The sequence below is a fragment of the Rhodnius prolixus genome, unplaced genomic scaffold, assembly GCF_049639745.1.
Source record: "Rhodnius prolixus isolate KJV_2025 unplaced genomic scaffold, Rpr scaffold_8, whole genome shotgun sequence".
Classification (NCBI taxonomy): Eukaryota; Metazoa; Arthropoda; class Insecta; order Hemiptera; family Reduviidae; genus Rhodnius; species Rhodnius prolixus.
The window spans coordinates 31,688,673-31,716,253 of NW_027411593.1; the positions used below are offsets into that span (position 1 = coordinate 31,688,673).

At 32.1% G+C, this 27,581-nt stretch overlaps 2 protein-coding genes across 4 annotated transcripts; one reads left to right on the forward strand and one right to left on the reverse strand.

Annotated features, from left to right (window-relative positions):
- The first annotated feature begins 3,071 nt into the window (after positions 1 to 3,071).
- LOC141451210 (glutathione S-transferase 1-like) lies at positions 3,072 to 9,620 on the forward strand. 2 transcript variants are annotated; one of them, XM_074122416.1, is made up of 6 exons: positions 3,072 to 3,214; positions 7,542 to 7,694; positions 7,775 to 7,833; positions 8,568 to 8,712; positions 8,793 to 8,957; positions 9,307 to 9,620. In XM_074122416.1, the coding sequence occupies exons 2-6, from the start codon at positions 7,560 to 7,562 to the stop codon at positions 9,454 to 9,456; spliced, it is 654 nt and encodes a 217-aa protein (XP_073978517.1). In that variant the 5' UTR covers positions 3,072 to 3,214; positions 7,542 to 7,559; the 3' UTR covers positions 9,457 to 9,620. The 2 variants fall into 2 exon arrangements, with proteins under 2 accessions (XP_073978517.1, XP_073978516.1); XM_074122415.1 differs by having other exon boundaries at positions 3,076 to 3,235.
- On the reverse strand, positions 9,466 to 26,419 carry LOC141451207 (dynein regulatory complex protein 1-like). 2 transcript variants are annotated; one of them, XM_074122410.1, is made up of 16 exons: positions 26,052 to 26,418; positions 24,641 to 24,752; positions 23,154 to 23,358; positions 21,529 to 21,722; positions 21,099 to 21,308; positions 20,257 to 20,396; positions 19,192 to 19,408; positions 18,709 to 18,835; positions 18,009 to 18,238; positions 17,431 to 17,576; positions 15,864 to 15,986; positions 15,613 to 15,764; positions 12,149 to 12,247; positions 11,806 to 11,935; positions 10,477 to 10,753; positions 9,466 to 10,383 (listed from the first exon to the last, which is right to left on the reverse strand). In XM_074122410.1, exons 1-16 carry the CDS (start codon positions 26,309 to 26,311, stop codon positions 10,315 to 10,317), a joined length of 2,691 nt encoding a protein of 896 aa, XP_073978511.1. In that variant the 5' UTR covers positions 26,312 to 26,418; the 3' UTR covers positions 9,466 to 10,314. The 2 variants fall into 2 exon arrangements, with proteins under 2 accessions (XP_073978511.1, XP_073978512.1); XM_074122411.1 differs by lacking the exon at positions 9,466 to 10,383 and having other exon boundaries at positions 10,579 to 10,753; positions 11,817 to 11,935; positions 26,052 to 26,419.
- Positions 26,420 to 27,581: the final 1,162 nt, after the last annotated feature.

A 27,581-nucleotide genomic window follows, 5' to 3' on the forward strand; every position in this document is an offset into this window, starting at 1 on the left:
AACCCTTTGCCAGAGCCTCGCAATCTACAGAATTGAAAGATAAATAGAAGTTTGCTAGAACTGTCTATCGTTGAAGATTGATACGTCGGTAGAGATAATGTGTAACGTTACAAGTTTGCCGGTAGTGCGATAATCAAGTAGATATCGTTCCAAAAAGTGAGCTTGAAAATACTTACATATATCCGATTATTTTTACAGTTCAGCAGCCTCAGCCAATTCGCCAATTTTCTTTAAAATACTTATCGTGCAACCAGCTGCTAAGGTATTGTTCCCTTCCTCAATTTTGTATACCTTCACATGATTTCTCTATAAATCAAACTGACCAAGGAACTTCTTTTTGAGTACATCTTAATCCATTATAAAAAAAGCTGCAATAAACTATGGAACTGTGTAACCAATAATTATTTCCAAACTAGTTGTTGCCATTGAAAGCGATTTAATCTAATCTTTCTCGTATTCCGTCAGAAGATAAGACGTCTTTCCCACTGATTCCTCATTAGCAAAACTTTAAAGGTACTAGCAACCCTTCAAAACCAGCGTAGGTTCTAGATACCTGTGGCCTAGAAATAGAAAGTAGAAGAAATAAAATTCATTATTCATGATCAAACCGCAGGAAATTTCCAATTTGAAATATTTTTTTTCTTCACGTAGACTTCCAAATCTGGCCAACTACTTGTTACTAACTACAAGTGGCCTAGGAACGGAACGTACCCAAAATAAAAGAAATTCTTGGTTAAACTAAAAGAGATTTCCTATTATAATTTTTTTTTTTCACTGATAATTCCAAAACTGAAGTTGGTAGTGAATTTTCTCCCTTCCAATTTCTGATTTTAGGCCGCAGGTAGTTAGTACGGGTAAAGTAGGCGAGTTTTGGAAATACTGTAAACAAAATAGGGTTCAAAAAGGAAATTTATTTTAGTTTTTCTTTTCTACATACTATTTCTAGACCAATCGTGGTTTGTACAAGTGAGGTTGACCTAATTTTGAAGTAATACTGAAGAAAAAATAGTTTAATGTAAGATATTTCTTTCAGTTTGACTACGAATATTCTTGTACATTCTATTTCTTAAAAAAAAAGGTTGTTAGTGTATGTAATGTTAACAAAGTTTGAAAGTACAGTGAAGAAAAAGAAATTTCCTTTAGTTTGACCGTGTAAAGAGAATTTCCTCTGTTCCATGTTTTATTTTTAGGCCCCTGGTACTTAGTAGAAGTAATGTGGACCACTTTTGGAGACACCAGTTAAGAAATAATGGTCTAAAATAGAAAATTTCTTTTTGTTAAACCTGGTTAAGTGAATTTTTTATCTTTAAATTGTAATAAATTTTTAAATTTCTACATTGTTTAAAGTCATTATTATTTTTAGATGCATTTCAATTAAGAAATACTTTAAAGGTAAAACAAATTTTTGATATTTAAAATCAATTAAATACATAATTAGTTTCATGTTTTAACCTTCCTTGGTGAACGATGTTTAAAGGCATTTCTTACTGATAACATATCTGCATTTGTTACGTGTACATAGTTATTTTAAATTGATTGTTTTCCTTCTTTTTTATTTGATCGATAATCCGTTAAAAAAATTTAAAATTAAATTTAGATTAAAAAAATCGTTTAAATTGTCCTCTAGAGACGAAATAGTGGTAACAAAGGGTTAGTTCAAATATTTGGTGCCAGATCGAAGCACCCTATTAGACTTGAGCTCCAAAAGTTTCCTGTCAATCATTATACTAAAAGTAAAATTTTGGTTCGAAAATTGCCATCAAGATAGCAACCTTATTAGATACTATAATGGCTTAGAGCTTCTAAGAATACGCCATAAGAGTATGCAATGCTGGTTTTTCCCTAAACTTTCGTTCCAACGAGCTTCAATGTCCAGTTGGTGACGCTATTTAGCAGAGTAGCTGAGTCAGCAAGTGTTGTACGTGATAAAAACATAAATGAAGTTGAAATCTCCTGTTCCAAACTGACTATACTACCTCAGATAAAGAGTGAGAGTCCCAAACTGGTCAAGAATACGATAAACACCTACAAAATTTCTACCTATGATAAAAAATGAATATCAGAAGAAATTAGCAGCAATACTTAAAACTAATAAAAATCTTTAGTTCAAAATTGTCTTTAAATTTCGCTAGATTGCATGGGACTGCAGGTTTTTCTCTCTTCTTGCCATTTAAGGAAAGTAACAATCTTCTCAAATTTCCGAATGACTTGTTTTAATAATAGCCTCTTCCATAAAATAAACCATGTGGAGACAAAAGTGATAGCACTCTTGTCTACTAAGAAACTATGTTTTAATAATTTTTTAAACAAAAAAAATTAAAACATAGTTTCCTTATTTTAAGTTATTAATAATAACAACGTTACTTTTCTCTCCCATTATATTACTTATAAACAAACGTTAGCTTCACCATTAAAATTAAACATGAAAATTCAATTACGAATAAAGAACAAATGTACAATATATTCATGAATTAGTTTTCAGAGATAGAATAGTTTAGGAGTTTCACTAGTTTTACACAAATTTTCTCAAAAATTATATCGCAGATCTCTTTAAACTCAGTATACTAACTTGTGTACTCAGACCTATCGCTTTTGTTTGAAAATTGATTTATTTTAAGAGCGAATAAGATTGACTCGCATCGATTGATTGATTGATATAATAGTTCTGATTTAGTTTTAGTACACCTTCATCTACCAAGCATTGCAGGTAGTACTTAAAAAATTTATCAGAAGAAAATTTGTCACCTTGCACCATGAGAATTGCAGAAGCATAAACTTAAACAACTAGCGATGTAGTCACATCAGAAGATTCACACAAATTAAATACAAATTATCTCCTTTATGTTCAATGCATCTTTAAATTACACCAATTATTTCATTATTCATTATTCTATTTGATGTTATTTTCGTGCTATCACTTTTGTTTTTTTGGACTAAAACAGCTTGATATTTTAATGGTAGAAAATTGATGAGTCATGTCAGTCACTTTACCTGGTATTGCCTTTGGGTGACCTATATTTCAACAGAGAATGCTAAAAGGTTGTTTGTTGCCTAGTAACTGTCTCAAAACAAATTAATATCTCCCTAACATTGTGTGCAAACGATTTGCAGTTAGTGTAAAAGCTACATCTTCGCTGGAAACACATCTTATTAAAAGAAATATATAAAAATTTAAGTTTAACATCAAATAACTTTAGAGTTGAAAGTAGATTGGGTATCTTCTTTATTATATTTGGTATTTTTTTCTTCTTCTTTCATTTCCTTGCATGGGACTAATACACTGTATGAGAAACAAGCTTAAAACAAGAGCACCAACAACACAACTGTTTTTAAGATACTATAATATATTTAATTAAATATTTCTGCCTCTTGCGCTAAATTTACTTTGTTAAAAAAAAAAAAAAATGGCTTGCTTTGCTATTAATTTGCTTGTAAAAAGGTTTGCTCTTTCTTTTTCTTATTATTTTCATATTAATTTCAAATTAAATATTTTTGTAAATATTTTTGGCTTATTTACTTCGTTCTATACTTGAATTCAGGTAATCCGAAACTTTTAAGCATACAAATTGAGACCTACTAGAATATGAATCGAAATGCACTATTAAAATTGATGAATTTTTGGGCATAAGGCAACGAAAATGAAATGTAAAGTTTAAAAAATATAATTTTTGAAGAAAAAAAGAGTTATTTTTACTCCTAGTTGATTGAGTTTACTTAAAATATATAGTACAATAAGTTTAGTCAACACGAAGTGACTGAGTTTTGTAGATTCTTCTGAGGTAATTTAGGTTTTAGTACTCTGTTTATTTTCTGTCCGAGTTGGTAGTAATATCCAGCTTCTGTAGTTTGTCGGTCAACTAAAAAAATATGAGTGCTTTAATGTCAACGAACTACTTTATTATAGATACCAGCAGCTCCTTGTAGTTCATTCCGTGTGAAAACTTCCAGGACGAAACACGGCAATTTATTTTGAAAAATCTGTAACTTTACATTGAAGAAACACTAAATCAAAATTCGTTACCTGGAGTTCGTTTGTGGTGTAAATTTTGAATTACTTTTACACATCGTGGCGATAGGATGTAATTTGTGCTCTTAGATGGATTGAGTAAAGTTATTGACTATTTTGTTGCTTAGGTCTGTTTCTCGTCTGACACGTAGTTGCTAGGTGGACAGCTGGCATTTCAAAGTTGTCTCGGTCAGGTGTAGCCTATTAAAATCTGCTGGTAAGGACAGGTGTATTGGAATATACTGTTTGATAAGTCTATCCCGGTTTTCTAGTGGTCAATGATATTAGCGTATGGGTTGGCAGATATTCCTAACCTTCTTCTTAGTGGAACCAACGCCCGTTTAGTCTAGCTCGTCAGTTGGTTTCATACAGATTTGTGTTCTGGTTTTATTGAACGTTTTTTTAGTGCCTTCTGTATTTTCTCAACACCGGTCAACCCAAATAGACATTTATCTTAACATCTACAAACCTTTTTTGTATTGTAGCTGGTAGCTGGATCATGTGATTTTCAACTGGCTTCCAAAGTTACTTTTTGCTGGCTTCAAATTTCTGGTTTTCATCAAATTCAGAGAAATAATTTATTTCTCATATTTTGTCTCCACATTTAATTGTATTCACTCATTAGATTTTTAAATTGGCTATTACTACTTATTAATTATACCAGTTTATTTTTTTTAATTTTTCATGTATATCGTAATTTGTAACTTCTCTTCGTAAATAAATATATAAATTACGAGGCATCCATAATGAGACGCAAGATCCACCTCTTCTGAGAATTTAATTTAATTTAAGGCGCGTCAACATCTGAGGTCATTAGTACCCGGAACTTTTTATAGTGCACTACCGGTCTGTGACCTCTCGTTGCAGCTCACTGTCATCCTCACTGCTCATCCTCCGTTAGAGGATCCTAGGAAGAAAAAATCTATGGTCCAGCGCTAGATTCGAACCCAGGATCTCCGAGTTGGAAAGCATTACGCGATATTAAGACTAGATATGTTTCATAATAAGTCAAAAGACTTCAAAAAAGGAAAAAGAAAAGTAACTACTTTATTGACTTTCTTTCATTGTTTCATTAACTCTAATTCTTAATCAATTGTATGAAGTTCACCAAGAAATCCAGCTTTTTAGATTCTCATATTTTTATCGATCTGACACACTCGGACCCATAGAAATCTGAGTTCAGCTGGATTTTTGATACCCCGATTAGAAGGTAATTGGGAAGAGATGAATTATTACTAAAACTAATACCTTATATAATTGTGTTTACAAGATAAAGATAATCAGATATTACTCAAAATACTAATAACATTAAAAACTGTCAAACAAATTGGGGAACTAATCTAATTGTTTGTCTTTTCTTAAGCCGTAGAAATAGAAATTTTGGCGCAAATGGACCATAGCAAAGATCTATTTTATAACGTTTTCTTTTTAACCTGTGATTAATAGTTTGATTATTATAGATAAATAGATATTACAGTCAATCTAAGTTAAATGGTGTGCTACTTGAGTAAATATTTTGTAGATGAAAATGGCCAGCATAAGGGTCTGTGACATCTAATAAATTCTAAAAAATGTGAAGGAAAAGTTAATGCAGTAAAATTACTTAAATTATATCAATGAAGTATTAATAAATGTTGGGTACTGCTGATTTGTGTACCTTTTGGCGTTTAATCAACCCTTTTACTTAACTTTTAAAACTGTAAGTTTTTGTTAAGGAGATTTTTGTACCTTTTGGATAGATTTTCCTTTTTGTCTATTTGCAAAGTTACGTCTGCTTTACAGATTTTTTTAAAATTTGGAATAAGCTATTCTATCATTATAACCTGAAAAAGTGTTAAATCGGAGTTACTACCATTGGAGAGATCTTTTTAAAGAATGATTATAGTTGCGGTCCCCAAACCAACCTCAATAACAGTTTTTTTGAGAAAGCGTTTTGAATAAAATAGGAAGGTATTTGTACGTAAATAGCAAAATTAAACTGCGATTTCAGTACTTCCTTTTGAGAGAAGCAAGAAAAATAAACTGCGATTACAGTACTTCTCCCTAAAAGGCAAAGATTTTGAATCGAACGACAATTCATTGATGTAAATCGGTTCACTCACTGATAATTTTAACGATTGCAGTATTTCCTCTTAGTAGGTGTAAGAGCATGATGGCACCTCACAGCCACGTAGAGGAGCTTTAATCACTTCTTCGTGCTAAATTTTATCAAAATCGGACTAAGCTTTGTAGAAATATTGGTAATAATAGTTTTAGAAAGGGCCTTATTTGGGTGGGGCAAACTTCCCTCCTTATGAGGCATAGCGTCGAGACTTTTAAAGTGCAAATCTGTACAAAATTTCGATTCGAATGACACTTCATTCATGAAAATCGGTTCACGTGTCGATAATTTGAAACAATTGCTATACTTCCTCTTAACAAGTGTAAGAGCAGATCGTCGCTTAATTGTTACGTAGGGGAGCCCTAACTCTAACATCCTACCAAATTCTATCAAAATCGGGCCAAGATTTACAGAGTTATTAGTAATAATAATTTTGGAGGAGGGGGCCTTACATAAAGGGGGCTAACTCCTCTCCCATTCGATGTACAGCGCCGAGACCCCCAAAAGGCACATCTACATAAACTTCCAAATCGAATGACATCTCATTCATGAAAATCGGTTCACGCGTTTAGGCGCTACGTTGTTTACAAAAAAAGGTAACAAGAAGAAGAACAACAACAACAAGAAGAACAAGAACAAGAACATTTTTTGAAAAAGCCGTTTTTGCTCATTTTCGGCAACTTTTTTCTCGAAACCTATTAGATCTGGGTGGTTGCAAAAAAATTACAGTTATAAAGGAGGGTTTGGAGTAAGATTTACAGAAAATTTGGGAATTTTATCTTTTATAGAAAAAAATTGTCAAAGTTGGGTGTTTTTCAACGTTACCCTTTTTCGTGCAGTTTTTGATGGTCAACCTTATACAACTGTCCTGCCGGACAGTTTTAATTCGCAAGAACATTCTATTGTTTCTTGTATTTAGATGATTCAGGTTTATTGTATAACTTTCGGCGAGTGCCTCGCCTCTTCCTAGTCTCACGAAATTCTTTAAAAGTGAAACACAAATTCATTATCCCCAAATTGTTTTAGAAAACGGTGTTACAAGTAACACTATTTTTGTTGCAAAAAAGGAATTTCATCGTGTTTAATTTTGGAAATTGTTTAGTAATTAGGAAAACAGTCACATTGTTCGTGTAATAAAAAACACTATTCAACTAATCAAAAATTGTATGATTGTATATGTATCCTCCAAATGCAACCGAGTCCACTAATACTTGTGTCAAATGCAATACAAATATCAATTTAGATCCGTTAAGTGAAGATAAAGATTTTTCTGAAGTGCCAACATTTTCTTAAAAGCTGTACAATCTGTCATAATGCATAATTTACTCTTGAAACTTTCCGCCTCTGTCCACGACACATAATCGGTAGTTGTAGTAAAACTCGCCAGAAAAAATAGGCTCGAAAAATAGTGTTTTAATTTTTCTTTTTCTACAGAGACTAGAAGATACGATAATGGAGCTCTATTACAACCCCATGAGTTTTCCTTCAAGATCGGTGCTTCTGTTCGCAAAAGCCCTTGGGCTCTCCTTAGAGTTGAAGGAGCTAGATCTTTTGGCAGGTGAACAGTTCGCTGAGGATTTTATCAAGGTAAATAATCTATAAAATAACTACACCTTTAAAAATTTTAACAATATTTTACCTTTAAAATATTATTTCATTACTTCTAGATCAATCCTCAGCACTGCGTGCCCTTATTAGTGGATGGTGATATTGCACTTTCTGAAAGGTAAATCAGTTTAAACAAAACATTGTTATTTTTGTAAGGTATCCTAAACATTCGTGCAAATTGAATGTTTGCAATTAGAAGCCTGTTTATTTGCAAATCAGTCAGTGAGAACACGAGTAAAAACAAAATTTACAGAATTTAAGCCCTGCATGAAAACGAATCATTTCCCTAATTTAATTACAATTCCTCAACACTCAATACATCATCCTTTTAAATTCAAGTGCTCATTTAAGTCAAAAGGCTTTTCTTTTGAAATAATTACTACTGAAAGTAATTATTTTTAAAGAAATGAAGGTAAATAAAGAGTAAAATCCCTACTTTACCGCATCCATAAAGCCAACAGCTTCTTTAAGCTCTTTTCAAACGATAATTCAAACAGATTGCTGCAATTCGGATGAAGTGAACAAATTAGAAAGCGGTTTCAAAAACCATTGCAATACATGACTTGAATTCATACTTAATTTGCTTCAGAGTAAGTTGGCATCCTTTTCTGTGATCTAAAAAAAAGGTTATTACAGACACTGCTAAATTAAAACAGTTTTTTTTTGAGAAAGAAAAAATAATTTATTAAAAGAGGAAATAATTTATTGGCAAAATGAAAATTTGATTTAAAAAAACTCGTATTTCAGGTTTTTGTTTTTTTTGTTAACTCCCACTAACTTTCCGAATTTCCTACACAAAATTAATTTTGGTATAACATTGATTGTATTCTTCGTATTTTTCGCTTTTTTCAGCCGTGCAATACTCATTTATTTGGCAGATGAATATGCCAAAGATGATTCGTATTATCCAAAAGACAATAAAGAAAGGGCAATTGTCAATCAACGGCTCTTCTTCGATCTTGGTTCATTGGCTGTTAGATTTATTGAAACTTACGTCGTAAGTTAATTAGTGACTTTTAAAATTTCTTGTATTTCTTAACTAACTTGTGTTATATAATTATCAACTTATTCTATTAGGTACCCATCATTTGGCGTGGACAACCAGTAAACGACGAAATGGTACCTAAAGTTGAAGATTCCTTTTCTATTTTGAATACTTATTTGGACGGAAAAGACTGGCTGGCTGGTGACCAAATTACTATCGCTGATTATTCCTTAGTCACTCTGGTTTCAATCGCTGAGGTACATAGATGAAGTTAAATTTTCAATAAATACCTGCGATTAACAATCACTTAGTAAATTATTTCAACTCTTGAAATAACCAAACTAGTTTTGGAAATCTGTTTTCTGTCTTATACAACGATTTATAATTCTCTGCAATTTGTACCTTGTCTTGCTGCCAGGACTAATAAATTCTTACATCGACAAATTTTAGAATTTAAATTCTCAGGGAAATTTAGCTTATCTTTTTTAACGTAGTATGTTAAAAATCATTGACACCATTTTAGAAAATAGGTCAAAAAATATAGGTTTTTTGCAGTTTAAATTACTGTAATTATAATTGATTGATATTTTCTATCATTATTTTCAGGCAATTGGGTTTGATTTAACTAGGTATGAAAATGTTTCTAACTGGCTGATAAGATGCAAAGAAACGATGGAAGATTATGAAGAATTGAATCAAAATGGTTTAGATCAGTTTATGACAATTTATAATGAAAAACTGAGCCAAATAGAATAAAATCGTGAATCTTTTAAAAATATATAAATATATTTTTTTTATAATTATAAATTAAAAAAACAAACAGTAAGTGATTATAAAAAACAAAATGTGATATCTGCACTTTAAATTATATTCAATTACAAATATGTAGAGTGAACATATAATATATCATTTAATGCAGATTGTATAATGACTTATTTATGAACCTTTGAACTACTACTTGAAAGCCATTTTTTTAATATAAGACGCGTAAACATCAGAAATCATTGGCGCCCAGAGATTTTTTTTAGTGCACTGCCGGCCTTCGGCCAGTGTTCTCTCGTTAAAGACAACCTTGACCATAATTGGACAGTGAGCCCTTAGCAGCTTCTAGAAAGAGAAAATCTAAAGGCCAGCATATGGATCCGCACCCGTGAGTATCCAATATAAGCTTAACACTGAGTTAATCCCTTCTCTTAAAAGTCGTTAAATTAAATTATTAATTATTACTAGATTAAATTATTTTTGAGTGATTCTAATTTTAAAAAAATTCAAGAGTAATATATTGAACATTGATTTTATACTTTAAGTGAACCAAGAGAATCGAGGGCATTAAATGTTTTATCTTTACTTTATATCATGTCTTATAATGGACGAATTTCGTAGTCAATGCCAAAAACTATTCATAATAATCCTTCTATCAGGTCCAAATTACTCGCAAGAAATCCTTTTGCGCTATTTGATCTATCGAGGCTGACTAATACAAGCTATGGCGGATTGCATTATTTCGATTTTAAAATAAAATAATATTCTGAAGTTTAAAGTTGTTAGTTCCAATTCCAATTCTTCATAATGTAATATAACTACAGACGTTAATTTCCCATCTTGTATAAATAGTTATGAATCATTAGTTGATGCCTCCAATGCTTCATCCACTTTTTCCATAATTGATTCAAATACAGAAATCTAAAAATAATACGATATATTATTAAAGAAGCAATAATCTAAACTTTCAGAGAGAATTACAATTTAGAAACAATAAATGCAATAGAATCTTACGTTTCTTCTAGGTTCCAAATAACGATGTAACAATCGTCTTAATTCTGAATTTGTTTTTTTAATTTTTTTAATATCTTCACTCAATTGATGCCGCTTTCTTAGGTCTTCTATGTAGTTTGTCATTGCCAGATGGAATGTATTCCACATTTCCTTTTGTTCTTGTCCAAAATAATTTTCGTATTTACTCCAATATTCTTCCACCTCTTTATTATCAATTAGACGGGTAACAGTATTCCTCTTTTTGTTAACAATATGGTCTATATAGTTTTGACGAATCCTGCAAATAAAGTAATTAGCTACCATTAAATATCAAAAGGTGATTTGATTTAGTGCGTTTTGAAGAAAATTTATAAGAGTAAGAAAAATTCTTTAAACAACATGATAAACAATTCTGTACAAGAAAATCAGAAATCTACTAAAAAAAATAGAAGCTAATGCCCTTAAAATTTCGCTACCGCTTGTTCCACTGGTTTAAAGTTATAAGAAACAAAATAGAAAAACTCTAATTATGAAGTTTGCTGTCAGCTTTGCAAAATATTGTTACTGATGAAAGTCGATTTAAATTGAAATGATCAGCAACTTTTAATGTACACAAAAATCTGATAGGATGAATCTTCAGTTTCTACATCATTATTTACTTGGCCACATTTTCTTGGTCGCGAGAAAATGTACCTAAAGAATTTAAAACATTAATTATGTGTCACAAATGAGAGCATTGATATCTAAAAGAATCAATTTTTTTTTTTTACTCTCAGTTAATCTAAGGTTTTTATTTAACTTTTTCCTTATTTTCAAAATTAACTATTCTTATTATTACGCAAATACACTAGATATGATTATTTAGGCATTAAGCTTGAAACCCCAAAGTAATATTTCTTTTTACAATTACATTAATGTGTAAATAAGTTGTTTTGAATTGAATTCTTTCATAAGATTATCTAAAATACAGGTATTTTTTTTATTATTATTTAAAATAATTCTTATAAAACAAAATGTGGATCTCCTTTTTTTTCAACACCTTTCTTCTTAAACTGTTTTCACGAATTCTCTTGGATATCTTCAACGCCAATGTTCTCGTGCCACCCTATCTAGTCAGAGAGCTAGTGAACATTCCAAATTTTAGTAAGACTCACAGGTCGTAAATTTCTCTTTGCTTAATAGGACTTTTTATTTGAAAATAGTTTCTTTTATGGAAGTCAATAATCTTTTAAGTACAGTTTCTAAATTTCAAGAAATTAAAATACATGAACAACAAAAAATGAAGTTAATGAGTGTTCACATAAAATTGTGTTTTTTGTTTTATTTAGATATGCTTAATAGTATACTTACTCCTTTCTTACATTATAAAAATCAACCATGAAATTCTTTAATGCTTTGATGACATGATAGGTAGGCATAACTAGCTCATGTGAATGAACTTTACAAGGAATAATTTCATTATCAGTAGGAAGCACAATAACTGAAAATAAATAACTTAATTACAATTTCATTTTGCATGACCAAGGAAGTAAATATTTGAAATAAATACTTTTTGAAATTGCTAAAAAAAAGTAAATAAAGGAGTTATATTCTTTTATCAAATATTGATACACTTTAAAAATTTAAATATTTTCTATTATAGTAGCTAAATAATAATTTTATCGGATCAGATTGATTTAAGTTTATTTCTTACTAGTTTGAGGTGCGAGTTGTTTTGTAAAAAAGTTTGCACAAAGTTGATCGGTATTTTTGAATTGTTTTGGAGGGACCTTGTCAAGAAATTTTTCAACACCTGTAAATTAAAAATACTAACAATAGTTGTTTGTTTTAAATAAAACTTATTTATTTACATTATATTTATATATAATTTTTATGTACGTAGACAAGATGGTCAATCATTCAAAAATTTGTAGATTATAATTCTAATCAATTTTCTTCTTAATGGAAAATGAAGAAGATATGAGAAGGCATTCTAATCTAATCTAATCATTGGCGCTACAGCCCATTAAGGGCCTTGGCCTCCATCAACAAATCTCTCCTCTCGGAACGATCCCCGACTTTCCTCCTCCACTGCCCAATACGGAGTCTTTGGAGGTCTGCCTCCACATCCTGCAGCCAGCGCAGCCTCGGGCGACCCCTTGGCCTTCTCCCTCCAGGATGTCCCTCATATATTTTGCGGGGCCATCTCTCCCTCTCCATCCGGTGCAGGTGACCCAACCACTGGAGCCTTCCCAATTTTACACATGAAACCAAGGTGTCCTCTCCGAACAGTTGGTATAGCTCCGTGTTTTTCCGAATCCGGAAAACCCCGTCTTCGCTCACTGGGTCGAATAGGCATCGTAGCACTTTCCTCTCCCAACAGTCCAATCTGGCTTCCTCTGCCACTGTCAGGGTCCAAGTCTCCGACCCGTACATCACTACAGGTCTAATCACTGTTTTGTATATGGTGATCTTGGCCTTCCTGGAAACATCTTTTTTCCGGAGCGTTCTTTTCAGAGCACCCAGGCACTGTTTCCTGCCGTCAGTCTGCTCCTAATGTCCTGGCCTACCTCATTCTTGGATGTGAGGGTAGTTCCAAGATACTTGAAAGCCCCCACTCCTTCGAAACGGTGTTGCCCGACCTCGAGGTCGCAGAGCCTTCTTCCATTTCTTGTGGTCACCATATACTTAGTTTTTTCTTCATGGACCCGCAGTCCACACATAGCCGTACCCTCCTCCAGTTCCAAGAATTCTTTCTTTAGCTCTGTAACTGATCTCGCGATTATTACCACGTCATCAGCATACGCCAAGCGCTGTGTCATCCGGTTATAGAGGGTCCCGCCTGGGTTGCTGGTAACTCTTCTTAATGCCATCTCTAGTACCAGATTAAATAACACCGGAGACACCGGGTCTCCTTGTCTTAAACCCACGTTCACTCCGAATTTTGTCGACACTTCTCCCTGGATAACCACTTTTGCTGATGTTTGATTTAGAGTCATGCGCACAAGCCTGATAATCTTAAATGGGACCCCTAGTAGTTTCATACCTCTAATTAGTCCAGTACGAGATACAGAATCATATGCCATTCTGAAATCCACATATAGTTGATGCAAATCCAGATTATTTTCATAGAAACTTTCTAGCACCATTCTCATTGTGAATATATGATCCGTTGTGGACCTGTCCTTCCTAAAACCACACTGGTATTCCCCTAGCACCCTTTCTGCCACTGTTGATACTCTCTCTGTAATCAAGGTTGCAAGTATTTTATAAACCACGCTCAGCAGAGAAATTCCGCGATAGTTGCTGCATTTTAGCCGGTTTCCTTTCTTATGAATGGGGAAGATCATAGCTGAAGCCCACTCCCGAGGCATTCTTTCTTCTAACCATACTTCCAGTATAAGGTCGTATATCTCCTTCCTGATCCGATCCCCTCCTAGTTTTACCATCTCTGCCTCAATGCTGTTCTCACCAGGTGTTTTGTTCGCCTTCAAGGTCTCAACTTCATTATCAAAATCCTCCATCGACGGGGGTTCGGCATCATCATCCAGTGCTATATCTTCTTCTTCTAACACTAGCCCCCCCTGGCTGTTCAAAACTTCTTGGAAGTATTCCTTCCACTATTTATTACCTCCTCCTTTCCGGCCATCAATCTTCCTTCTGCACTCTCTATACAGCCCGTCCTTGGTTGATATCCATCTTTTATGTTCTTCACAGCCTTGTAAAATTTCCTTCCCCTCTTTTGGTCGAAATCTAATTGCATTTGTTCTACTAAACTCCTTTCAAGTTCCCTTTTCTTCTTTCGGCACAGCAATCTTGCTTTCGCTCTTTCCCTTCTATACTCTTGCGCACTGGCCCCTGTCCTTCTCACCAACATTCTCTGTCTAGCTTCGTTTCTGCGTTTTAACACCTCTTCTACTTCCTCATCATACCATCCATTCCGAGTCCCTTTCCTTTTTAATCCCAATGTCTCTTCTGCAGCCCTTTGCATACTTTCCTTAATCCATTTCCATCTACCTTCAATCCCTTCACTAGGGGTTGGCACATTTTCTTTCAATAGTTCCTCACATTTGTTCCGAAACGCTTCTCTTTCCGCCTCTAGTCTCAGTCTTTCGGAATTATATAATCTTCTTTTAACTCCTTTTCCCTGCGTTCTTATTGCCACTTTTTGTTTTAGCTTGGCTCTCACTAGCAAATGATCCGAGTCGATGTCGGCTCCTCTATAACTCCTCACATCTTGAATATTCGTTGCATGTCGAGCATCAATAAGGATATGATCTATCTGATTGCGGGTAACCCCATCTGGTGATATCCAGGTTTGTAGATGGATTCTTTTATGTGGGAAGCTGGTACTTACCACCCTTAGTGTTTTATCTGTAGCAAAATCAATTAGCCTACAACCATTATCATTACTAACTTCGTGCACACTATTTTAAACCTATAGTTGGTCTATAGTCTTGTTCTTTTCCCACTTTCGCATTAAAATCTCCCAATAGGAGTTTAACATCATGATTGGGGATCCTATTATACACCTGCTCTAGCCCCGCATAAAACTCCTCCTTAGTTTCGGCTTCTGTGTCTTCCGTGGGTGCGTGCACACTTATTAGGCTCAGAGAAGGCATTACATTTTATAAATTGAGTAAAAATTTAAAATTCAAGCTTAGCTACATAGCTTTTCGTGATATTTCGATGAAACGAATGATGTTGTACATAAAAATACTAAAAATCTTTTGCTATTTGTATTTTGATGGGTTGTGTTTAGTTGTTAGCGTTTAAACTGACAACTCTTCACCACTAATGAATCCCCTGCAGTTCCGGTGTAAGGGTAAAGAAAGGTATTCCTCTAAAGTATCTTTTCAGGGTTACTAGTGGTTCTAACACAACAAAATGATAAAGAGGACTAAATGTGTAGGAATATGAAGGAAATTGTAGTCAATGATATTTTCCTACCCCTATATATGTTAATACTGAAAGCAATAAGCGTTTAAAAATTCATTTTGAAGAAAATTTGTCACTTTCTACAGAGAACATTGGAGTAAGCGAAGGTTAGAGAAGGGTTCTGGAAAATCTACTCACTCCAGATAATGTTGTAACAACTTAACCTTGCTGAATCGCTATCCGATTACCGTGACAGCACAGATAAGATTTAAAAATAAATGTTAAATTTATAAATATTACCTAGTAATTGATGTTTTTGTTTTAAATCGAAAGGTGTCAACATTAATCCTTCATCAAAATAGAAATGTTCAGTTCCCTCTTTGTCTCTCAAAGATGGTGTTCTCGAACTCTGAGAAGGCTTACATAATTCAACTGGCAAGCCATCTGTAATTCTAAATGGCGTTATAATTAAGATTTAGTGATGTTCATTATGGCAATCCAATTACAATATTTTTATTATTATTAATTATGGGATAATAAAAAGAAATTACTCATTTTTTACGTTGCAAAATTCTTTATGAACCACTTCACAACTTGCTTGAAATCGTGAAACGTAAGTGCGTTTCATCTCACTTAAAATGTCCACATCTCCTTCTTCCAAAGAGGCCATATCACTAAAACAGAAGTCAAATAAGGTATTTTTAATTATAGGTAGAAGAATTTCTTTCTATGAATTCTGAAGTATTCATATAACCATCTAATTCCACTTAATAAGAAGAGGAATTATTTAAGTTCACTTCAAAATATTTAGTTCGAATCAGTGTACAGTTAGTTGAAACCCTTTATTCTTAAATGATAGATATATGCTGCAGTTCCAGTCTAAACCAATCAGCTAATTATAAATTACATTCTGATACAAAGCTAACTAACTTGTTACAAATAGTGAGCTCGAATCTACCCACGGTATTTCATTGAACCATTGATATATATCCTCAGTTTTTGTAAAACGACCCATTCCAGGATCACTAAGTAATTAAATCACTAAATAATTGTTTTTACTGTTTGATAATGGCAATTTCTAAAAAAAGAATGATTATATGTGTACAAGCTTTTTCAATTTCCAATTTTTCTATGCACAATGCAAGTAGCTCTTTCTCATCTGTTTTCATGCATCAAGGATTGTTATCTTTTTTGCTTCAATGATCTACTAATTGTAAAAAAAATCGCATATATGGATACTATATTGTAATTTCATTGATATATTTACGATCTGGTATATGAATATCACCCACTGGCTCTCTCGATCACACGCGTACGCACATTTTGTTTTTAAAAACTGAGTTTTTTATATTTAGAGTACTCCAAATATGAAAATCCTATTAGGTAACTCAAGTACTCAGTAAGAATTTCTGTCACAACGATCTCAAAATTCCTCGCCGAAATTTGCTTAATAACAGCAACATTCTTCGAAGTTCCTTGGCTCTTCCAAATTTGCCATCTTTTAAAATGAAGGACAAGACTTCATGACGAAGAACTATAAAGTACCTAAAGATACTTTATAAAAAGGAACGGGTTTAGAATAGTAGTTATACGTTCGGACTAATAGTGGGAGATACCAGTTCGAGTCCATCATGTAGATAGTTTTTTTAATTAATTGGTAACATATTTATGGTAAAGTATGAGCTTACAACAACGACACCTATTTGGTAATGGAACCAACCTGAAAATATAGTATAGACGATTACTTTTTATTTTAATTTTTTTTATATTATTCGAAAATTTTGGCTTCCCTCACCATCATCCTAAAAAATATTTTAATTTGAAAGTAAAATAGAGCACCCTTTCTATTTCTTTTAAATAAATAGAAAATATGATCTTTTTCGCTGAATTCAATTCAATATGTCAAAACCTATCTGAAATGTTGTGCATTTACCTACTTCATTAGATAGTGTCTTTTTTAAAATCCCTCAAAACATAATGAAGAAGTTTCTCAAATTTAAGATACTTAAAATAAAATAATGTTAATGTAAATAAATAAATTTTTGAAGAAATGATGTTTTAATAATAATTTTCTTAAAGAAAATATTACTACTAAATTAATAATAATTTTTACCATACCTTAGATCATCTTTATATTTTGTATCGATCTCCACAAAATAAGTAGGTTCCGAACCTACTTTAACATCACATGTTTTGCAAAATAAATAAGGCATTAGGAATCTTGTAAGCACCAGCATATCTTCTTTATTCTCAATGCCCAAAGCCTACCGGAAGAAAATGCAGAGTAAATTAATTTCATGTTAATTTCTACTTTTTGGCCTGTCCGCCATACAAAAAATTCTGGTTCAGGCCTTCGACTCGAGAAGACGAAACTTATTATATAAAAGACGATAATAAGGCTAGTGTTTTCATATACCAGCGAAACCTAAGTCCAAACAAAAGAAAATCAAAGTTGGCTAGGGTTATGGGAAAAGAAAGTGTTGCAGAAAATATACGCTTTCTTAAATCAAGGAGAGGACGAGTGGCATTGAGGAGGCCCAGGTGCCAATGGAAGAAGAAAAGCTAATGGAGATATTAACTACGGTCCTCTGGACCTAGACCCCAATGTTTCTTAAGAGCTTCCTCCGCTATTTAATTAGCACGAGTACAACTATTTATCTACTTTTATAAGTAGAAGAAAGAATTTGTTCACTTACTTTTAACACCTGATCAATTCTAATAAGTGTTTTGTCCTCTTCAGGTATTGCTGCCATAAATGTCTCTAATTTATCTTCTCTTATAAATCCAGCTGTATCTGCGATTTTTTCAAATATAATTCTCATCAATCTTTTTCTCCTTTCAGCCTCTTCGGGTGTTAATTCTTCTTCAAGTGCTTGTTTAAAAAGTTCCATTCTTTTATCTCTCTCTGGATCACTGGGCCTACTTTCTATAAACAGTAGTTTTCCCATTAGTATATTGGTTGGGAATCCATTTTGAAACTTCATTAATTTAATTATTTAACTAGATTTTAGCACTCATCTTAAGTAACCTTATTAGATATGAAGGAGTAGATCCTTAGTTAGAAAAAATGAAATAAAATAAATAAAAAATAGCCTAAAGAAATAAATGAAAGCAACCGGTCTTAGGTTGAAGACCCCTGCTTTGAACGAATATTTTAAATAAAAATAAACCAGGTAAATATTATCACTGTTTGACCTCCGTAAAACACGAAATCTTTAATTATAATACAATTAAAAAATTATAAGTGTAAATAATTGCTTTAAAATCTGCTGACATTAATTTGTCTAAATGGAATCCTCTTTTTAGCTTATGTATATCTTTTTTTTGTTTAAAAAAAAAACAAATTTCATCTATTATTTTACAGCTACATATCTGAAAATTATTGTAATAAATTACCTAAAGAAAGATTACTTTTAGCTCTCACATAGGAAGAAAGTGATTCTTTCGAAAATGATTGGCATTCCGGTTCTGTCCAAGGTACACACAACTGTTGTTCATAAAATAGTTTTTCTACTTCTAAAATCTTGAACAAATAAGCAAATTCCAGTAAATGAAATGAATTAACGGAATCATTAATTTATTATCTACCTACGTTTGCCATAATAAACCCACTCCTAGAGTTGGGTTTGTTTGACTGATACAGAGTTGATTTATTTTTTTCTAAATTTAATTAGAAAGAAGGAGTAATATGTTAAAATATTGATAGTAATTTTAGATGGGTTTTCTTCACTTAAATAACGATCTATTACTTCACTCTATGTTCCACTATTACTTTTAATCCAAAAAGTTAATCTTATCGTGGTACTTTTTGCTTAACTCTCTCTCTCTTCTCTTCAACCTTCCATTCCAGTGCATTAAAAAACTGATTAAGAAGCTAACCTTTTTTATTAGATCATCTGCTACTTTTTTATTGTATTCCCACAGCTGGAAATATTTTTTACAATTTGCGTGCGCTAAACTATCAGCTTTCTTGTCAACAATAGTTATTTCTCTTGCATACAATTTCAGTTCATTTTTTAGTTTGCTTAATTTTGCTTCCAAACGTTTATTCTCCTTCTGTGTTTCAGTTTTTAATTTATCCAGCTGCTCTTTTAGGCTAAAAGTAAGTAACATTAATAATAGTAAATTTGTTTTTTTAAGGAGTTAATTTGTCAAAAAAATGCATTATACGAGTATAGTATCCAAGAAAGTAATAATAGTCACGACCTTTGTCTATTTGACCCCATTACACACAAAACTCATATTTGGAGAGGTTGTGGCATATCTACGGCATGAAAGATAACATACACCTATACCGTGTAGAAATCTTGAACCAATTTTGTCTAAAGATTGACGTTTTGGTAATACTGTATTAGTAATCAATAGAATCACTTAGTTTCTAATTTTCAGATTTATCAAAATATTATGCTCTTTTATTGAAATAAAATAATAAAATGATGTAGATATGCTATTATATTAGGAAAAATCAATTATAAACAAACAAATGTGAGTGTTGATTGAGAGAATGTCAATAAATGTATGAGTAATTAAACTTTTGAAAATTTTAACTCTTCACATTGCATTTATTGATTGAATGAAGAACTTTATTTGTAGGTTCCCTGAGAAAAATAATAATTGAATGAAATTAAAAACTATTATACATGATGTAGTCTTGAAAGTTAGTTAGTCATTGAATTGATAAGAGGATTAGCCACTCAGGTAAATCTTGGTGAACACCAGCAACTGTAACCCCTCCATCAATACGAATTAGTAGAATACATTAATAACATTCTAGGTGTGAAGAAAATTTTAAAATAGAATTTTTAACAATTGCATAAAAGAAAAGCCTTTTGAATTCATACTTCTTTTTAAGTGACTACTGTAGAATTTATGTACAATTTTTTTGTAACAAAAACAAACCTTTAATTTGGGAGAATTTCAAGAAGTAAATTTTCATTTACTTACTTGCTGAGTTTATGTAACATTTGTTTCTTTGAGATTCTATTTTCTTCTTCTCTTTTCTGAAGTAAATTGTAATTATATTTTAGCTTTTGGGCATTTAAAGTACATATGCCTCGCATTTCTTCCACTTGCATAGTTAATCCCTAAAAATAAAAAAGTAATCTTAGCCACTACAAAATAGATATATGTTCTTTTTTTTAGCGTTCTCAACAGTGATTGCTGGGAGTTTTTTTTAAAAGAAAGAATAATAATAATGATTCATGTTCAGCACTCTAGGTCAGAAAACTTAAACAGTTCGAGTTTTAAATTGCTACTAATTATGTTTCCCAAAGTCTTAAAATTTGATTTGTGCAATTATCTCTAATAAAATAAATTTCATGATGAAAATGAAAGGAAATTTAAAAGTGTTATCGTAAAACCAAACAAGAAGTTTAGCTCCTAAAGCAAGCATGTTTCCGGTAGTCCAGATGATTTGTTGAAATTAATTTTGAAATTCTGGCCAGACGCAGTGTAGTCTTTCAACAATAAATTATGTTATTATGTAGACGAGAGGTCAGGGAGCAGCGGCAACCATAAATTTCTTTACGAAATATTAAACGCATTATTAACTGCTAAAGTTAACCTGATTTTTAAATCAGATTATGATTCTGGTTTGTATCTTCTGCCCTACACTTTTAAAGTTAGGTTTTTTCTTTCTCCTAAGGTTAAAACAATTTGAAATCATTTTTTCGCAAATTCGATTCTGAATATAACGATAAATTCTGGGTAAAAAATTATTTCATTTATGGAAATCTGGAGAAATCAATCACTTAAATTATTAAATAATAATTCAAGCTTAAACTTACTCTTATCTTTTTAAAGTATTCAACTGTCATTTTACGTATTGATTCTTGACACTCCAATATAAAATTGTCTAATTTTTCTTCATGTTCTTCCATGAGTTTATATCTATGTGCTACCATATCATTTTCAAGTTGATTTTTCATTGCTATAAACATATCCCATCGTTCTCTACATGCCACTAACTGATCTTCTTTTTCTTTTGCATTCACAGACTAAAAAAAAAAAAAAGATTAAAATGTTGCTGAAAATTTAAGAACAGCATCTGCCCGAACTCGAAACTATGGCCTGTGCGCTCCAGGGCAATATTCTACTAATCTCGCTCACAATAGTCATAATCTATTATTCCATCTCAAATTGCAGATTAAGTCTTTTAACGTTTTTATAAAATTAACCTTTAATACCATTAAAAAAAATATTTTTAACACAACTTACCTCTATAAGATCTAATTCCTTTCGGTAAGCATCCCCAATAACTCTAAGCTGATCATCAATGCGATCTATTAAAATATTAACTTCATTTTCCTGTTTACGTAAATCTTCTAGAAAATGATGATCTAGCGTTTTGATAATTTTTTTTAATTTTTCAATTACTGCATCCTTTCTTTCAAGCAGAGCTACACATTTATCTAAAAATATTAGAAATAATTATTTAAATCATTATATTTATTCATCTTAATGTAATTTAATGTATTAGATAATATTTTCGTTTATTTTTTTCGCACAAATGTTTTTGAATCTGACCAGTTCCAGACTTTCATCCATAGTCAAATTGTTTAATCAGTTTGGTATAAAGAAATTTACTTCAACTATCTTTCTTCTCACACTATTTGCTGACTCTAAGCTTACACTAAACTGATTAATCAACCTGTGATGAGGTTCAAAACTGGTCAGGGTTAAGGAGAACATGGGTGCAACGACGGATAAAATCAGAGATATCCAGTGTAGCGGGCCTAACCACATTTGCAATTCTGAATTTCTATTTTGTATTGAGTATGTATCTTAAGAGGACTGCAATGCTGAAATTCAAAGTTGACCCAGTGAACGATTTTTAGGCACAAATTCGAGGTATTGGTCTTGAATTTATTTAGTGTAGTAAGAAATTTGAGTAAAGCATGTTTGCTAATGGCCTCATTCTACGGCCCCTGATCAGTATTTGGACGAAAAACCCGCTAGAAGATATAACTTTCAATCCTTTATTTGTTCCAAAGCCAAAATAGCTTTGTGGGAAGGTATATTGTCTGGGTGATATTTTTTTTTAATCCATACTTTAGTAGGTTACAGTCAATCAAAAAATTATTAATTCAGAAGCAATAACTGTATAAAAACCATTTACAATGAAACATTATTCTTCAAACTTAGCAAATAAAATGCATTTCAGTGCATTAAATCTTAATATTTTTAAAATATTAATTTTTCCTGAGACCTATAACACTGCATGAATGATGTGTACGCTTTAAAAATATTTTCTGTTTCAAGGAAATCAAAAATAAAGTTCTGTTTCATTTTTAATGAATTTGAATTAAATGTTAATAACTATTATATCATGTCGTTTGTTTATAATTCTGTATTGTAATAATTTTGATCGTAATAGTACAATGTATGATTACTTATAGTATACATAATTATTATGCATGATTATTCCGAAAGTCAAATATTTTTGGCTCCTTGATAGGTCTGTATATTTTTAATTAAAAGTTAATTATAAATTAAAGAGGGAAAGGATTAGCTGAGTTGTTAGCCACAGGATTCCTTCGCGGAGATCCCAGGATAGAATCCAGCTGCTAGCTCTTTGATTTTTCTATTCCTTAAACCTTCTTAACAATTTACGAAAGGACACATCCCGCAAAAGGGCAGTGCACTGAATAAGTCTCCTGGCGCCAATCAACTCAGATGTTGAGGCGCCTTAAATTAAAAATTAAAATTAATAGTAGTAAACATTAAATCACTAAAAACTGGACTATTGCCCAGTTTAGGAAACAAAGTTTTTGTTTGATTTTATTTGATTTTTTTTAAATTATCTTAAAATTGATTATCCAAAATACTAAATTAAAAGTGACCTCTTTGAGTGTTAGTCGCATTATGTATGTCTAGAGGATCGTTTAACATTTTTAATTTTTCCCAGTTTTTATTAATTTTTTCATACTTAATCGAAGCAATTTTTTCCTCTTTCTCGAGTTCCTTTATTAAAGTAGCTCGATTCTCTCTTTCTTTTCTTAATCTTGATGATTCTGATCTTAATGTGGCTAGTCTTACATTGCTGACCTACAATCCAAAATGTTTTATTACAATAGGAAAATGAATTTAAATTAATGTCTTTCATTTGCTAAATTTTAAGGAACAAAAAGAATTAATTTTGCATTTACTACTTGATTTCAACTACATTGGAGCCAAACAGGAGTCATCGGTTTGGTAAATAAATACAAATACAATAATTTCTAATTTAGAAACTAACGGAAAGGTAGCTGCTGAAATTAAAGCCAGTCAAGCAATGTACTACAAAATATATTCCAATCTGTGCTAGAACGCTTATTATATTTCTGCTTTAATTTCTTTGGGAAATGTTAAGTTCATTATAAAGATTCGCAGTGAAGCTTTCACTTTAAAAAAGTTTTATAATAGGAAAGAAAGTCAGCTTGCTCCGTTTGTAGTTTGAGGAAAATTGAAGATATGATTCACTTTGTTGCAGTACATTTTATCCCTATTTTATCCCCATACATACAGAAATATTTTAATAAAAAATTACTGACAAAGGTAATACTCTATGAGTATATAAACATAAAAAAAGAGAAAGTTGTGCTTCTTTATAAGAGATGAATTCCAGTACTGAAATCAATTTTACAAGACTTTAAGAAACTGTTTTACATATAAAATGAATCACAGATTCTTCACAACTTAGTCTATGAACGTTCGAGCATTTTTTTGGTGAAGTTTCTTCCCCCTGTTTACGGAAGAGCCTTTTTCTATTGAATTTTATTTGTATTTATTGAATCAATGGCAACTCCTACTGGCGGAGTTTGCTCCAAACTGAGTTTGTGTTTGTTTAGTTTTGAATTATTAAAACAGATTATCATTTATTTTAATAAACATGTATTATTATTATTCAGAATTTATAAAAAGAATTGAGAAAAGAAAAGGAATATTTTTCGAAGAAGGCTAATTAAGTTGTCCAGCAGGTAGTCCAAGAACCAATAATCCCAAAAGTGGTTTAAAATGAATTAGTGCCGATTTTGCTTTTGTAATTCAACCTGACGAGGATACTGAAGAACGACTAGGTTTGGCGAACTACATAAAACAAATGAAGAAAAACAAAGTGCGTGAGAAGAGTGAGAAAAGTTCGTTTGTAATAAATCCGCAATTTAATGATTGAACATTTATTTTAGAAAAATGTGTTTTTAATGTTTTACTCTTACGATTATAATGAAAATATAGATTGGAAATATAAATTTTAATTGTATTAGCTACAAACCGGTTTTGCAAAACACGTAATTCTGTTTTTCGTAGGAGACAGGATTGTATATTACAACAAAAAAGATGAAATACTTACAGCTTCATTACAGTCCTGAAGTAATGTCATCAGCCTTTCCATACTATCGAAAATATGGGCTTCCGTTTCCTCAGTTTCTGGTTCCTCCTTCAGTCGAGGTAAACCAAACCAACTGAAAAATGTTAAGATTATAATTAAATTAATTGTAAACTGTATCCCACTTCATGATGTTGCTGGTGCCAGTGGATAGTTGAAGAATAGGTGGGAAGAGAGGAGGTCGGTGGTTGGGAGAAGAGGCTTTAGCAAATTTGCTGGAAAATTTTTCAACACACTTCTTACAAGTAATGCTGGTCAAGCAATGAAGTTAGACAGAGAAGTGACCATGACACATGCATCTCTTCATATTGGAGAAATTATAACGAGCTATTTCTGGTCACTCACTGGTCAACGAAGGCTTCATTCACAACCTCATTAAGCGATAATTAATATTTTAAATGTTTGGCAGTTTCTTAATTTCCGCAATGGCAACAACAATCTTCCACCAACCGAGGCTCAATAACGAGCCGCAAGCTCTTAGGTCATTTGGCTCGATGACGGTCTCTTATCGCAATCAAGTGTTATGGACTGTTTTAAGGCGATACATTCAATATCAACCAGGGCACGGATACAACAACTGTATCCGTTGTAACTGTACGGATGCAAACAATATTATCCTGATTGCCAACACCCCTTTCTTCCTAGGAATAAATAGGGAGCTTGAATCAATTCTATCAGTTGTTAGAGGGATATGTCTCCAACCTATAACCAATATTATACCGATATTCAAATACTGCAATTTCATTCTTGGAATCTGAGGTAGAGCGTTGGGAGTAAGGAGAGGAGTTTTGTTACCAGGAGGCGATTATATCTGACCGTAGGCACCTTTCTGAAAAGAACTTTCCTGGAAGTCTGGTAAATTAGAGGAGCCATTTTCAGAACACCTGGGGGGCGAAGAAGGTATGATGCCATCAGGGAGTGGTTTTCACTAACTGCTGGTTTACCGCTCTTCCTAAGACTTCCTTGAAAGGACAAGAAGGGAGTCAGAATTGAAAGGACAAGAAGGGAGTCAGAATTGAAAGGACCAAGAATTCTTCATTTCTCTTAATTTCTGGCGTTTTCTATATAATAAAGACTTTATTAGACTGGGTATTGGCACTTGGTATTATTTACTAGCGACTCAGCACTCTTTCTTAGAGAACCTGATCGAATACTTTGAAAAGTTGGGATTGCTGAGGGACAAGTTGATTCTAGAACACATGATTCTAGTTGGGGTAAAACTTAATTATTTGCAATAGAATACACAACCTTTAAAAAAAAAAAACAACATAATGTCGATTAAAAGATTAAACAGGAATTTCTCGTCATAGAGGAAGAGAAAATGCAAAATACTTAAATTATACCAGAAATTACTTCTTTTAACATTTATACATACTCTCTAATTTTGCTGATTATCTGCAGTTTTGCAACTAAAGATTTAGCCTCCATTTCTTTCGCAACGTCATCAAATTCCTCTTTGAATTCAGATTTGTCAGTAATGCCTTTCAAATAAGAAGGTACTGTACCAAGCTTGAAATTATTGGAGTCATCTTTTTTTTCTTCCTCCACTTTCTCTATTTTCTCAGAGGATTCAATTGTCAATGGTAAATTATCATCCACCTTATCATTTTGAATTTCTTCTTCAACTTCGTCCATCTTCAATAAACTAAATGTGACAACTAATCTAAGAGTATGTAACTTGTACAAAAATAGTTTACAGAAAAAATTATAACGAACAAACAATGTTGGTGTTACCAGGCAACTAACATATTAAACTTTCATTGGCCACAATAGCTTTTCACAAAGAGAACCTGAAAATTCTGAGAATACATATGTACATATAACTGCATTTATAACTTTAGAGACTAATTGCAACTAGTAAGTCAAATTAAAAAAAAATGAGGTTTATCAGAAGCATAAGTTTTGAGGTCTCAGGATCCAAACATATTCTCAGATTTTGATTGTTATGTTAATGTTGCAAGTACTGTAATTATTCAAGCAAGAAAAATCGGAGAAAGTTCCAACTCTTAACCTTTCAGAGCTCCTAGTGACAGTGGCATTTTATATATATTGGTTTTATCAAAATCGGTAAATTAAAAGTACAAATTCCATTATAAACATTTTTTTGAAAACATCGAAACAGTTTTAACACGTTCCTATAAATGCAGTTACTCTATTTCTTTGGATATTGTATTGGCACTACTTTTATTGTAAAAGAAATAAACGCTTGGTAGTTTGTTTTCACAAGGACAAATAAAAGCATTCTAACATTTATCTTATCCGAAAAGCAGGGAAACTTCGTACTTTTAACATACTTACAGTGACATGTCCTCTGCGGAAGATCTAAGAACATAATAATTTTAGAGAGGGTAGTGACTTCAAATTATTTTGGTATTCAAGTTTCACCTAATAATCCAACGCTTTAGTTCTTTATTGAAGAAGCTTCAACAAAAAAAAATGAAGTGCACGGTTGTCAGGTTATGTTCTTTCTAAATTTTCACCTTCAAAATGACACTAAAAGTTCCCATAGTGAAAATGTTCCAAGGAGTTTCTTACTAGACCTAGACAGTTTTCAGGTTTTGAGATGATAGGGTCTTTGGAACACATTAGGTTTTGGGGCAACATTAGGTGCCACTTCCCTCATTGGTTAAAACTGATATATGGGTGTTTTTAGCTTATACCATTATTCTTAAGGATAAAATAATAGACAGTCTTGAGAACAAGTTCCTGATATTGGTCCAAACTGTAATGTGTCTTACCTACGGGGAATGCTGCAAGGAAAGACATCCCAAAAGAATGGCACACTTCATTTGTAATGTTTAAGAGGCATAGTAGAATAATTCCCATCAGAAGACACATTTTCCTATTTGTGAAATGAAACAATTCAGAATATCTTTAATTTCGGGCTCTTTCCAAACACGCTCAG